At 43.9% G+C, this 13928-nt stretch overlaps 1 protein-coding gene across 3 annotated transcripts in view; it reads right to left on the minus strand.

Moving 5' to 3' along the window:
- tg (thyroglobulin) overlaps positions 1-12780 on the minus strand; it is a 42666-nt gene extending 29886 nt beyond the window's left edge. For all 3 annotated transcript variants that reach the window (XM_047361462.1, XM_047361461.1, XM_047361460.1), the window contains exons 1-15: positions 12696-12780; positions 11888-11996; positions 11558-11655; positions 10467-10622; positions 10204-10360; positions 10024-10130; positions 8789-8932; positions 8335-8520; positions 7713-8212; positions 6707-7088; positions 6483-6521; positions 4996-5226; positions 4517-4621; positions 505-582; positions 139-242 (exon numbers count right to left, since the gene is read on the minus strand). In XM_047361462.1, coding sequence (XP_047217418.1) covers positions 139-242; positions 505-582; positions 4517-4621; positions 4996-5226; positions 6483-6521; positions 6707-7088; positions 7713-8212; positions 8335-8520; positions 8789-8932; positions 10024-10130; positions 10204-10360; positions 10467-10622; positions 11558-11655; positions 11888-11996; positions 12696-12765 — 2466 coding nt within the window. In that variant the 5' untranslated portion in view covers positions 12766-12780. The remainder of the gene's footprint in view (positions 1-138; positions 243-504; positions 583-4516; positions 4622-4995; positions 5227-6482; positions 6522-6706; positions 7089-7712; positions 8213-8334; positions 8521-8788; positions 8933-10023; positions 10131-10203; positions 10361-10466; positions 10623-11557; positions 11656-11887; positions 11997-12695) is intronic.
- Between the last annotated feature and the right edge of the window lie 1148 nt (positions 12781-13928).

Consider the following 13928-nt stretch of genomic DNA (forward strand, 5'->3'; position numbering starts at 1 on the left):
GTTTCACACATTAGAAGAAGGTTTAAGTCCTGAAATGACAGTTATAAGAAGTGAGGGTGGGTCAGGTTCAGTGTCGGAGGTCTTCCCTAGTGGCCAACAGTGTTTCAAGACTAGCAAACAAAGAAACTGTGATCTTACTTGCTCACACTGTGGGTGGTAACGTGGTGAGGTGGTGATGTCAGAGGCTTTCATCCAATCAGAGAGCAGCGAGTGAGCCTCAGCTCTCTGACAGCGAGTGGGACCTGCAGGAATAAAAGGGGCGAGGTATTAGGACAGAAACCTAAGCAAGAGGACAAAGTGATCTGTTTAGGCTGCAGCAGGAAAAACAAATAAAAACACTGAAGATTTAACTAGTTTACAGCAACGTGTTATCAGGCCAGAAAATTACATTCACAAAAATCTACCTGAACATTGTAATGTAGTAATATTTATATAACATTTCCAGACGTCTGAACAGGATGGAGACTGGTGAGGCTTGAAATAAGTGTGTGTGTGTTTTCTTACACTGTGGCAGGCTGAGTGAGCGGCTGCTCAGAGATTCAGGGATGTACTCTCCTTCTTCATCCACACACCAACATTGACCTGAACACACAGAGACGTCCAACACACTTTGTGAGCTCAGATCAGATGTTTGTTGTTGACCTCGAAACAGGAGCTTCCTGCCAGGGAACATCATCACAGGGATGAAGCACACACTGTCTGCAGTATTTGGTTAATTGTACTGCAGCTGTTTTCATCCAGAATTATTCTGTATTATTATTTTTATCTATTAACATGAGATTAATGAACAAAGTTTCCAGATGAACATTCTGAGGTTAAAACAACCACCAGTGACCAGTCCAGCCCTCCTTCCTTTCAATAAGAATCTTCAGTCTCCATTCATGGACTCCCTCAGGTTCTTATAGCATCAACCACAACCTCCCAGTCTCTGGTTAGAGGTCTACTGGTTCCTTTACATCGTGGTTAAGAAGGTTCTACACGTTCTCAGCAGTGTTCAGGTGAAGTGAGGAAATGGACCCGGTGTTGGTGTCTCTCCTGGCAGCAGTGGAGTACTTTCAATTCAATTCAATTCAATTCAATTCAATTCAAAGATACTTTATTGATCCCCGAGGGGAAATTAGAAGTCCAGTACAACCCATCCAGACAGACATCATGACACAAGACAAGGGGGGACGGGTCACCGAGGCTTTGCTGCCCACTCACAGGTGCCGCCCTTGTTAGATGAGAAAAGAGGCCACATTAGGAAAGTAAGTAGAGGGAAAAAATCATATTTCACACTTTATCCTTAGCAGGATACAGTTTGAGATTGTAAAAAACCTCAGAACAAAGAAGCAACAAGTTTACAAAACAACATCATGCTGGGAACGGTGAAGGTGGTGTGAGGGGGTGCATATATTTATCTTGAGCATGTGTGTGTGTGCAAGTGAGTCCATGAAGCACTGTCACAGAGGCCATTGTCCTTGATGGTACGTTGGAAGGTTCATCAACCGGCCACAAAGTTCTGAGCAGGTCCACAGATGTCCTCAGGGAAGGGAGGGGGCAGAGGGAGCAGAGCGTCATGGTTACATAACTTCCAGGAGAAGTTGAAGATAACCAGCCATCAAGGCCGTGCAGGGGAACCAGATTTAGAAAAACAACAATTATTTGGGTTAGGCTGACTCTTAATTTTCCGTCAGCCTTGAGAGTCTCGCTGGTGCTTCTCAAAGGCGAATCCAAACAGCCAAATTCCTGGTCTTTCGCCAGATCCGAGCGAACAACTTTCTCCAAGATTTATCCCATTTCACCCCTGAGTCCAGGAAACGCAACCTTCCTGCGATCCTGTGTAAGGATCACATCCAGTCTGCGATTCAGCTCACGTAACATCTCAGTCTGAGTGTTGATCGATCTGAAGATCCCATCATACATGCCAGGCAGCCTCACAATTGCCAGAACAGCTGCTGACATTCTCCAAATTTCTCGATATGCCAGGTAACCGCTGACTCCAAAAAGCAGAAATCCTGATGTCAAACATCCAATTATATACAGGTCCTTCTCAAAAAATTAGCATATTGTGATAAAGTTCATTATTTTCCATAATGTCATGATGAAAATTTAACATTCATATATTTTAGATTCATTGCACACTAACTGAAATATTTCAGGTCTTTTATTGTCTTAATACGGATGATTTTGGCATACAGCTCATGAAAACCCAAAATTCCTATCTCACAAAATTAGCATATCATTAAAAGGGTCTCTAAACGAGCTATGAACCTAATCATCTGAATCAACGAGTTAACTCTAAACACCTGTAAAAGATTCCTGAGGCCTTTAAAACTCCCAGCCTGGTTCATCACTCAAAACCCCAATCATGGGTAAGACTGCCGACCTGACTGCTGTCCAGAAGGCCACTATTGACACCCTCAAGCAAGAGGGTAAGACACAGAAAGACATTTCTGAACCAATAGGCTGTTCCCAGAGTGCTGTATCAAGGGCACCTCAGTGGGAAGTCTGTGGGAAGGAAAAAGTGTGGCAGAAAACGCTGCACAACGAGAAGAGGTGACCAGACTCTGAGGAAGATTGTGGAGAAGGGCCGATTCCAGACCTTGGGGGACCTGCGGAAGCAGTGGACTGAGTCTGGAGTAGAAACATCCAGAGCCACCGTGCTCAGGCGTGTGCAGGAAATGGGCTACAGGTGCCGCATTCCCCAGGTCAAGCCACTTTTGAACCAGAAACAGCGGCAGAAGCGCCTGACCTGGGCTACAGAGAAGCAGCACTGGACTGTTGCTCAGTGGTCCAAAGTACTTTTTTCAGATGAAAGCAAATTCTGCATGTCATTCAGAAATCAAGGTGCCAGAGTCTGGAGGAAGACTGGGGAGAAGGAAATGCCAAAATGCCAGAAGTCCAGTGTCAAGTACCCACAGTCAGTGATGGTCTGGGGTGCCGTGTCAGCTGCTGGTGTTGGTCCACTGTGTTTTATCAAGGGCAGGGTCAATGCAGCTAGCTATCAGGAGATTTTGGAGCACTTCATGCTTCCATCTGCTGAAAAGCTTTATGGAGATGAAGATTTCATTTTTCAGCACGACCTGGCACCTGCTCACAGTGCCAAAACCACTGGTAAATGGTTTACTGACCATGGTATCACTGTGCTCAATTGGCCTGCCAACTCTCCTGACCTGAACCCCATAGAGAATCTGTGGGATATTGTGAAGAGAACGTTGAGAGACTCAAGACCCAACACTCTGGATGAGCTAAAGGCCACTATCGAAGCATCCTGGGCCTCCATAAGACCTCATGCAGTGCCACAGGCTGATTGCCTCCATGCCACGCCGCATTGAAGCAGTCATTTCTGTCAAAGGATTCCCGACCAAGTATTGAGTGCATAACTGTACATGATTATTTGAAGGTTGACGTTTTTTGTATTAAAAACACTTTTCTTTTATTGGTCGGATGAAATATGCTAATTTTGTGAGATAGGTATTTTGGGTTTTCATGAGCTGTATGCCACAATCATCTGTATTAAGACAATAAAAGACCTGAAATATTTCAGTTAGTGTGCAATGAATCTAAAATATATGAATGTTACATTTTCATCATGACATTATGGAAAATAATGAACTTTATCACAATATGCTAATATTTTGAGAAGGACCTGTACATATCTTCAACATCCTCAACTGACATTATCGACAAACACACAATCCTCCACTTCTGCCAGGAGTCCATCGTGTATCCGGAGAAAAACGTCCCGTCCGGGCAAGACGGTTCTCCTCCACCCTGTCTTCTCGTCGAGAAAATTTTGATCAATTGCATTGAGAGACCAGCTGACCAAATCCATATTTTGGAAGGATTTGGAAGATATGCAAAAAGAGGCTCCAAAAAAAGACAAGACACAGAGCTGAAGCAGGTCAGATATGGGAGGGGTGCGTCCTCCTCCACAGAGAGCAGAAAGAGATGTGGTGATCATGGTCTTCTTGAAAGATACAGAGTTTCTCCTGCACCACCGCTTCAAGAAAGCATCTCCTAGAAGCTGGCAGAGGGTTTGGAAATAGATTTTGAGATCATCTTCAACCGAACCCACTTCCACCTTGCTGTGTCAAAGTGTTACTGAACCAGTTACGAGTCCATCAATCAAGTCCATCAAGAGTCACTCTCAACTTCGTCTTCAGAAGTTTCTGATTATGTGTCTTGTTCAGTGGTGTCTGGTTCTAGCCTTCCTTTCCTTGTCTCTGAGCTTTGGACACCTGGTACCTCTGGGCTCTCCTGGTAGGGTGTACTCCTGGAATATTCCAGTCAGTTCTTCATGCTTAATTCTTCTCAAATCTTAATTTATTTGGGTCTTTTCTTCTTGAGTGTTTTCCTGACTCTAAGCTGCTGATGTCAGCTTGTTGTTATTGTTTACTTTGATTTTTCTAACTTTTGGTGTTACATATCAGAACTGCAGGAGTGGACGCATTCAATGTATTAGTGGGACCAAAAGATACTCTGCTTTACAAAGCTGTGTGTGTGTGTGTGTGTGTGTGTGTGTGTGAGACACCTGTGCTGTGGTAGCACTGAGTGAGCCTCCAGTTTCCGTCAGCATCACACTGTGGAGTAAAGAGCTGGTAGGAGCGACGGTGAGGAGGCAGCAGCATCTGAACAGCTGAGGAAGGAGCACATCATCAGTGACATTATTAATATTAATTTCTGATGTGTGTTTATAGTGATAGAGCTACCATAAGACTTCATGTTTCTGAATCTGTTCTGTATTGTCTCTGCACACTGAAAGAAAACTTGCCAGGTGATAAATATTGATCGTTTTTATTATTAAACACTTTATTTGTGATGATTTTTTCCTATGAGATACTAGAATATAGTCAGCTTATTGTTCTTTTTGATCTGCTGAATAAAACCATATATGACTTTTACAAACAAACTCAAAACTTCAGCAATTTAATCTTTAAATAAATTGGATTTTAGACATTCAGGTTAAAATCATCAACAGGTTCATTTCTGCAGCTCGTTTCACCGACTCACTGGAGAAAGCAGCCAATCGCAGCGCAGATTTGGAGCGGCTCAGTAGCTTCTCTGACACTTTTAACTCCTCCTCTGATTGGCTCATCTGCAGCTCCTCAGGGGTAAGGCTCAGACCTTCGGCCAATAAAAATCCGTATCCCACAGGGAATTGGGAGGAGTTAGAGAGGATGATGATGCTCTCCACTTCCTGTCTGAATGCAGTGACCTCAGCGAGCGCCTTGGAGCAGCGACCTGAAAGGTAACAGGTGATGGAAAGGTCATTGCAGAAAACAGAGAAGCTGAAACTTCTTCTTTTGACAAATATTTCCACAATGAGTAGAAACCAGCAAGCCCCAGAAACTGTTAGTCAATCAGTAAGGAAAAAAAGGTAGAACTGAAAGGAAGACTCAAGGAAAGGAAAGAAGGATGGTACGATAGAAGGATGTAGGGACACAAAGGAGGAAACATAATAGAAAAGAAGAAAGGAAAAAAGAAAGTAAGAAAAATACAGGAGCATAAAGGAGGATACAAGGGAGGGAAGGAGGACGGATAAGGAATGATGGAAGGAAGCAAGCAAGGAAGGAAGGAAGGAAGGAATGTATGAAGGAAGGAACGCTAAAGATAATGGTGATGGTGAGGAGCTCATCTGCAAAGATAAATTATTAAAATACCAAAGGAGACCTGCAGAAAGCTGCTGAGCTGTTAGAAGAAGTGTCTGATTGCTGTGATATCAGTCAGGAAGTCTTCCTGGTTCTCCTAGCTGAGCTCTCCTAGCTACTGCAGGTACGATGCTCAGCTAAACTGCCCCTTTCTGATCGCAAACATGACATGTTCAATCAGCTGAGAAAATGGTGCAGCGCAGACGATGCATGCAACAGGCACAGCTGACGGGTCTCATTCATGTTACAAGTTTCAACAAGTTTCAGCTGACAACTGTGGGGTTGATTCTCATAGAAACAAGGCGTTACTGAAGGCTGCTGGAGGAAACATGCAGAAACAAATAAAACACCTGTCCTCCTAATCCACAGAGTTCCTGCAGAGTCTCAAAGTTCCTCAATCATCACCGTTTTTAATAAAGTTTCATTTAATTATGTCCTAAATCTGTTCATGCATTCATCTTTTTGCTTCTTCGTCAACTTTCTTTTTAAATTTCCGTTTTCAATGAGTTTCTGCTGAAATTGGTTTATTGTGTGTTTAGGAAATAGAAAGAGAATACTCTGGTTATATTATCTACTAGAAGCTCATAGGGCAGGTAGTTTTAACGAGGTTTGACATAAAACAGGAAATATATTGTTTGGTTAAAACTTAGGCCTTAAATCCGGTTACCCGGTTTGAAAGATTTTGAAAAGAAGTGTTTTTCTGTTGCTCTTTTACCACTGAGAGGTAGACATACGTTATCGTTGTCATTCCAACACCTGAAGAAGTGATGAAACTTCCTGAAATAAAGGACTAATTCTTGGTGAAGGAAAACGTCTCTGAGTGAAATCAGTTTCCCAGTTTGATCTCACCTGCAGACGACTGAAGCTTCTGTGTTTTATTCTCTGGACCTGAAACACAACAGATGCATTGATCTTTACTGCACTGAGTACATAAAGGAAAACTAATTTAGACTAATTAGATTTACTGTCCAACAGAACCAGACTGAGACCAGAACCCAGTTAAACATGGCAGCAGATTTAATCTTTGTAAAAGAATCATGTTTTGGCTTTGGTGCATCCCAGTCATGGCCTACATGTGACAGCGCCCTCTGTTGACCCGGCAGCCATCATCCTCCCCTCAGCATCCACACAGAAGCAGCGAGGTCCGACGCACTGAAGCGGCAGGAAGTCTCCTTCCTCTGAACACGCTGGGACGTGGATTTCAGCGCCGGCGGCCATGTTTGATTTTATCTTCATGGCCGTGGCTCGCTCTCTCTCACAGCGGGAAGGACATCGAAGCGGCCGGCCTGCAGTTCGAGACCCCGGCACCTCCTGACCCTGAGAGTCGACACACCAGCACTCTGCATTCCGACACTGGACCTGCTGGAACCGTCCGCTGGATGTGCATTGAGGGATGAAGAAGGCTGCCGAGTCGTCCTCTTTCTCAGAGCAGGAACTCAGAACACGAGTCAGGACCTGAAACGGGACAGATATTTACTCCTAAAACGTGTTTGACTAGAAGAACCACAACTAACTTGGTGACATGATTTTTTGTTATCTGGCTCTGTGTTTGTATCCCGTGGAAAAACCAGGACTGGTGACTATTTAGAGCCAAACAAGTAAAAGTTCTGCTGAGATTCCCTGACCTTTTCCCTGAACCCAAAGGGCCTACGTCTAGATCCAGATGTAGGTGTCTCTGTCTCCCACTGTGGTAGTTGTGTTTAACCGGTCAGATCTCCTACAGAAAACCCTGCAGACACGTTCAACTTTGAAAGTATGGACCCACAAGGTTCTGAGATGTAAATATCAAGGATGTTTTCTAGATGACAGATAGTTTTCAGACAGTGACTGGTGAAAAGAGTGACACCCTTGCTGTCCAGAAAAGGTGGGAATCACCATAGCAACCAGTGACTCAGCATGTTTTGGGTCACGGTTGATGTATCGGACTCCCATTGTCTTCAGAACTAATGCTGGTTGATATTGTTTGTGCCCGGTTTGGATTTTTATCTGGTTCTCATGTTCTGTAGATGCAGCCAAAACTAATGTGTCAAATATTTAACAGTTTTTCACCTTTTCTGCTTGTCTATATTAGTTTCAGACCTGCTGCAGTGACCCAGAGGGGGCGCTGCTGACACTCATCAGTGTTTGCTGGAAGGCAGACAGGAAGGCAGGATCCTCCAGGGCTCGACTCACAGCCAGGACCAGGTCCCGGTTCTTCTGCAGGCTAATGCTCTGAGAGGACAGTTGATCCAAACCAAGAACTCCTCGAGTTCCCACCACCCCGTTGAAGTTAAAGTCTGCTGCGTTCTTCAGGAACTTCCCTCCAAACAGGTTCTCCTGAAGGCGCCGGGGTGTGGAGCGGGTCAGAGCCTCTAGAGCTCTACTCACGGAAGGAAAGAGACCGTGGAGGACTTCAATCAGCTGATACAGAAAGGCTGGACCCACATCCACCGACACAAGGTCCCTGAGAGGACGGAGAAGGGAGAGACAGGACGCTGGAGATGCACCAGAGGAGAATTCTGCTGGAGGACGGATGGGACCTGAGAAGAGCTGGGACAGAGCCAGACGGCGCTGAGTGGGACAGTCCGCAAGACCAGAACCTGGAGAAAAAGTTAGAGGAGAAGCTGTTCTCAATTTGGACTGAGAAGCCACCGGTAACAGGAAAAAGGGAACATGTCAGAAACGTTTTAAGGATTTACTGATTAACGTTTGAGATTCTCACCACAGACCAAGGAGTCTCCAAGCTGTCGTGTCCCAGGAATCTCTTTCCCTGTGGGGTCGACACACCAGCACTGCGCCCCCTGCTGACACTGTTTAGATCTGAACGATCCTTCAGCTTCACAGAATGGAACGAAAACGCTGGACGACTCCATAGCTGCACGCCGCTCCTCCTCACAATGAGACGGACCTGATCAGGATGGAGGAAAGCTCTCAGATCTGCTTAAACTGGTTCAAACTGCCATTAAAGATGAGAAATTTTAATGCAAATGTTCCGGAAATTAAACATTTTACTTATTAATTTAAACCCCTGCAAGAAAAGGCTGGATTTAGCCCTCAGTTATTTAGAGATCTGGATCAAGATTTTATCTCCAATAAGAAGGTTTATCTGAATACTTTTGGTTTTAAGTTTATTGTTAATAAACCTTTAAACAAGTATAAAAATGAAATGAGTTTACATCTGAAATGTCCTGTGAGGGCGAGGCGGACTCCCAGCATTCTCCTCTGCAGGACTCTGTAGACGTTGGTCTGAGAGAAGGAACGAGCAGACCCCAGACCAGAGAAGGCAGAGTCGTACACCTCAGACATGAGGAGCTCCACACCTGGACAGGAAGTGCATACCTGCATCATCATTATCGTGAATTTTACCTGTTGCACATTTATATTTCGGTTATTTAACTGTTTTTCTCTCAGACTAATTACTGCAATGATAGTTTAAAGAACCAGGTGCACAAGTTTGAACTTATTGTGGATTTTCTCAAATCAAAGTTCAGAAACCCAAATTTACACAAACAGGCTCATATATCTTCATCCACCCCCTTTGGCAGGTTGGACCCTGACCATACACTTTGTTTAGCAGTCACCAACCTTCTGGCTCCTGGCTGATATTTGACAGCTCCTCTAGGTAAACTGGTTGGTTTCCATTGAACCGACACAGCTTTAATCATAGTCAGAAGATCTTTGAGAAAACCATTCTGGTTCCTCAATTTAGGCCTGCTTTATGCATTTCAAAACCAGTTTGGATATAGTGTTTTGATTTTCCTGTTGGGTCCAAATTTTAACCATCTGACCCTAACAGTCCCCCTCAGATGAAAGGTTAGGATGTTCATGAACCTCAAACTCCTGGAGCACCAGTATCACTATCCCCAGTAAAACCAGTTAACATGAACATGAACTGAGAGGGTCCTAGACCAAGAATCTCCAGCTTCTTAATCCACACCTTCATATTCATCCCACGTGGAGAAGCCAAATGTGTTTGGAGGAGTCAAGGTGAGGCTTTCAGACCAACAAACACTGTACTAACTGTCACGCATGGTGGTGGTAGCATCATGCTGTGGGGCTGGTTAACTGCCAGCGATTGTACCTCCAAATTCACCTCAAACCAACACCTAAATGGTTGAAACTGGGAGCCAGTTGAGAGTGGTCCCAAACAAATATCCAAACTGGTTTTTGAAAAAATAAAACAACTAACATAAAACTTCTGGAATGGGCTTCCAGCACCGCATCCTTAACTATGATTAAGGTTGGGTCTGTGCAGGACCAGTTCTGGTAGAAGGTCTGGTTGAATATCAGCTAGAAGCTTGATGCTAGAAGTGTGTGGTCGAGGTCCAGCTTAGTAAGAGATGGCCATGATGAGTGGATGGAAACGGAACAGAACCGCATATAGAAATCCTGTTCTGATGAGTTCTGTCACCTGTGCCCTCCAGCTCTCTGCCGCGGCTGTCTGAGCAGAAGCAGTACGAGGAAACGAGCGGGAAAAATCTCCTGAAGCTACTGAACGTCTCAAAGGCTTGTGGAGATCTGGAGAACATGTGAACAACCGTGAGCATTTAACTGTAAAGGTTAAACTCAGCAGAGTCCGGTGTGCTGCTACCTGCTGAAGTCGTGCAGCAGGTCCAGCTCCGTTCTGTCTGTCATGTTGATGAATTTACACTGAACAGGAAGGAAGCTGCCATCTGCCGCGCACTGAGGAGGAGAAGAAGCTGAGGCGTGAAGGAGACGCCTGGACCTCACCTCACAGCTGCCAGGACCTAAAGATCAAAGGTCACAGTCAGTCAGGACTACAGCTGCAGCAGGAGGAGGATGATAGAGCAGATTAGCAGGAATATTTCTGTTCTGACTGTAATCGCAACGCACAGCGCCGGGGTCTCCCAGTTTGCCGGGTCCCGTACAGCTCCATGCCATCCTTGTCCACGCACCAACACTGCCCTCTGCTGGAGTCGCACTGAACTGACTCAAAGAGGCCAGAGGGAGAGCACTGCAGCAGCGACTGAAGCTGGCAGGGAGACGGACCTGAAACCAGAAAGTTACAGAACTTTCTACCCTACAGCCTTTTCATTCATACAGCACCCTGGAAACAACAGCCACAAAGTATTTTACAACAGAAGAAAGAATGTAAAATCCAGTTGATGTTTAGCTGCTTTTACAGAGACAACTGAGTCAGCAGCTCTGCAGCTCACACAGAGAGACGGATTTCATAAAAACGATCAAATTCCAAACTTTACCTGCTTAATCTTTGACATTTTACCACCGGTTTTAAAAATGATCCATTATCTTGTTATTAACCCCACAAAGGAGATGATGTTGTAGTTGCCATTGGTTTGTCCATCTGTCCATCTGTTTGCAAAATATCTAAAGGAATATTGATTAGATTTTCAGAAAAGGTGCTTATTAGGACCAGGAACAGATGATTAGGTTTTGGTGAGTCACTGTTTATGATCTGTGACACTTTAGTTATTTGTAAAAATAATATGGATGAAAAAATTGAGTTACAGGAAATTATTGCGTTAATAACAGATTACTGCTCAGAGTGTGAAACAGTGGAACTAAACTGGATTCAAATCTGTGAGGTTCTGTAGGGTTTGGCAGTGACCCAGTCCTTAAGTTAGCTCCGGTTTCTTTGCATGTCCTTTTTTGTTGCCATAGTAACAGAAATGAACCAATATGACTTGGTCCCTCAATCATTAAATAGAAAATTTAAACAAGCAGTTTTTCTGCCTGATTTGCCATGACATTATGGGGGCCTGTCCGGGATCAGACCTGCGACCTCTAACACCAACCAATCAGACTTTAATCTTTTTAAAAATTCAGGATTAACCGTTACATTTCTGCAGGTCAGTTGTTTTTCTTTGGACTCCTGTATCATGTTTTCAGTTTAATAAAGTGAATAAAGATGTTACATTAAAACATTAAAGCATCACTTTGTGTGGTTTTTCCCGATTGCTCACAGTGAGGAGCAGAGTTGGCTGTTCGAGTCCCGGTGACCTCCTGACCCTCAGAGTCAACACACCAGCACTCCTGACTCTTCCCACTGCACTGCACAGATCTGCACACACAGAAACACACAGATCTGGAAGGTGAGAAGCCTCAGACAGCTCAAATAAAACTTAAACGGAACAATAATTTTTCCAATGTTTTTATCTGACTGGATAGAAACTGAAGAATGTTCTTGAAATATGCAGAGGCAACAAAGGATTTGCTCAAAGAGCCCAATTTACTGAAGTTCTTTAATTAATCTACAGAAGCAGAGAGAGAAAAGATGTTTGAGCTGCAGATACCTGAAGCTGCCATCCTCTGAACAGTGAGGAACGTCTCCCTGTTTGGTTCCTGCAGCGACGTTCCGCAGTAACTCACATCTGCTCAGCATCTCCGACTCCAGCTGGTACTCTGACAACAAAGATCACTATGCAGCTTCAGCCTAGACTTCTGAAGAGGTCCTGATCCAGAACCATCTGATACAACACCTGGATCTGGTCTATTCGAAAAGCTCACTCTTTAAAATTTCCTCCAAACAATCTCAATGACACAAACTATTCCCAGGACTAGGTTCCTGATGTCTAAATACTCTTAGAAAACTCAGACCAAACCTCATGTCTGACACAGACCTGTACCAGATGAGGACCACTGCACAGAAACTAAAAGTTTTTCATTGCATTTCCTAAAGAAGGACTAAGGAGCCAATCAGAAGCTGAGGATGCTGGATAGTCTCTGAAAGAACCAGATCAGATATGTTTGCATGAAAACTGGACCTGTTGATCAGATCAGTGAGATAAGAATCATCTCCATGGTCATAGAGATACATGGCTAAACATCAGTGCAGACCCCTGAACACCTGGAATTCTGCTGTCTGATATTTTATCATTTAATATTTGATGTAAATACAGCTCCTTCTGCAGGTTTTTATGGATTAATAAATGCAAAAACAGAAAGTTTTCCACAAACATGATGCATTAAACTGGTTTTCTTCTTTGGCACCAGCCATGGTCAGACTACAGACCACCTCTAGACCCAAAACCTGATAGAACCAAAACAGTGAAGGTAGAACTGAAAACAATTAATGAGACAGCTGTCCTCAGGTGTGTTTACCTGAAGCCCTCCCGTCCAGCAGGGCGGGGCAGCAGAGCAGGATACAGACTGTCCACAGCAGCCAGGCCATCGTCTCTGTGATGAAACACAGAACATCTCCGCTTCTTTATAACCCTCCACACCTGCTGAGTCACCATGTGAGGGACCGTCCCAACAAAACATCTTCATCCCTCTTCTACCTCCTCACCTGGTCATTTAGATGGAACCACTAGTCCTTGACCACAACTGAGGAGGCAGGTAAAAGGATTTTGAGTGCTCTGATTGGATAAGAACATCTCTGAAAGACGAGAAGATCGTCACTCAGAGTGAAGTTCAGCTTCACTTAAAGATTAAGAGTCTACCTCAGCAGTTTTTGAAGATGCCAACATCCCAGCATGGAACAGATCTTCAGATTCACAAAACTAAACAAATGTAACAAAAAAAAACACATCAGATTTTACACAGAAACTGCTGAAAAACTGGTTTCCTAATTATTTCAGTTAAAGTTAATCATTTTCTTCAGTTTCTTGTTCTCCAGACCAATGATCTGATCAGATATATTGTTGATTAGTTAGTGATTCCTGTTGCTTCAGTGTTTCCACCAGCAAAGATGGTTAAAACCTTCTGAACATCTACTAAAACAGGAAATAAAAGCAACTAAGCAACTCATTGGACCTTCAAAATGGCTTAGACACATTCAGCAGAGCTGAAGGACACACTGAAGTTACATCAGAAACAGAAGTTTACTTAACTTCATATGTTGACACAGAAACTAGGAAATGTTCAGAAGGTCCAGTCCAGGTCGGCTGTTGCCCACCTGTTCCGGTGTCTTGATATCTCAGGTGAACCATATAGAGAAGCTGGTTTTCTACAGGGACCAGGACAGATGTGCTCCACAATAAAATATCTCTGAAGATGGTTTCCTAACTGCATCTTTTCTAGTATATTCACTAACCTTCTGAGTCCGGTTCCGGTTTATGCATATTTTCCAGGTCCGAGCTCCATAAACTCTAAAGTGGATCAACAGCCTTACATTATTAGGCAGCTTCTGTTGTTCAGGGAAAATGGGTCAAAATTCCAGATTTAACTGAATCCGAAGGGGCAAAATTGTGCAAAGTCTGTCAGAGTGATGGTGCATTCTTTAAATCATGAAGATATTTGGTCAACAGGGTCAAAAGAAACATCTTTAGAAAAAAGGACTCCATTTTACTGCTAAAGATTTGAGAAAAATCCAGCGTGAAGCTACCAGGAACT

Source organism: Girardinichthys multiradiatus, chromosome 3 (assembly GCF_021462225.1).
Source record: "Girardinichthys multiradiatus isolate DD_20200921_A chromosome 3, DD_fGirMul_XY1, whole genome shotgun sequence".
In the NCBI taxonomy this organism is placed as follows: Eukaryota; Metazoa; Chordata; class Actinopteri; order Cyprinodontiformes; family Goodeidae; genus Girardinichthys; species Girardinichthys multiradiatus.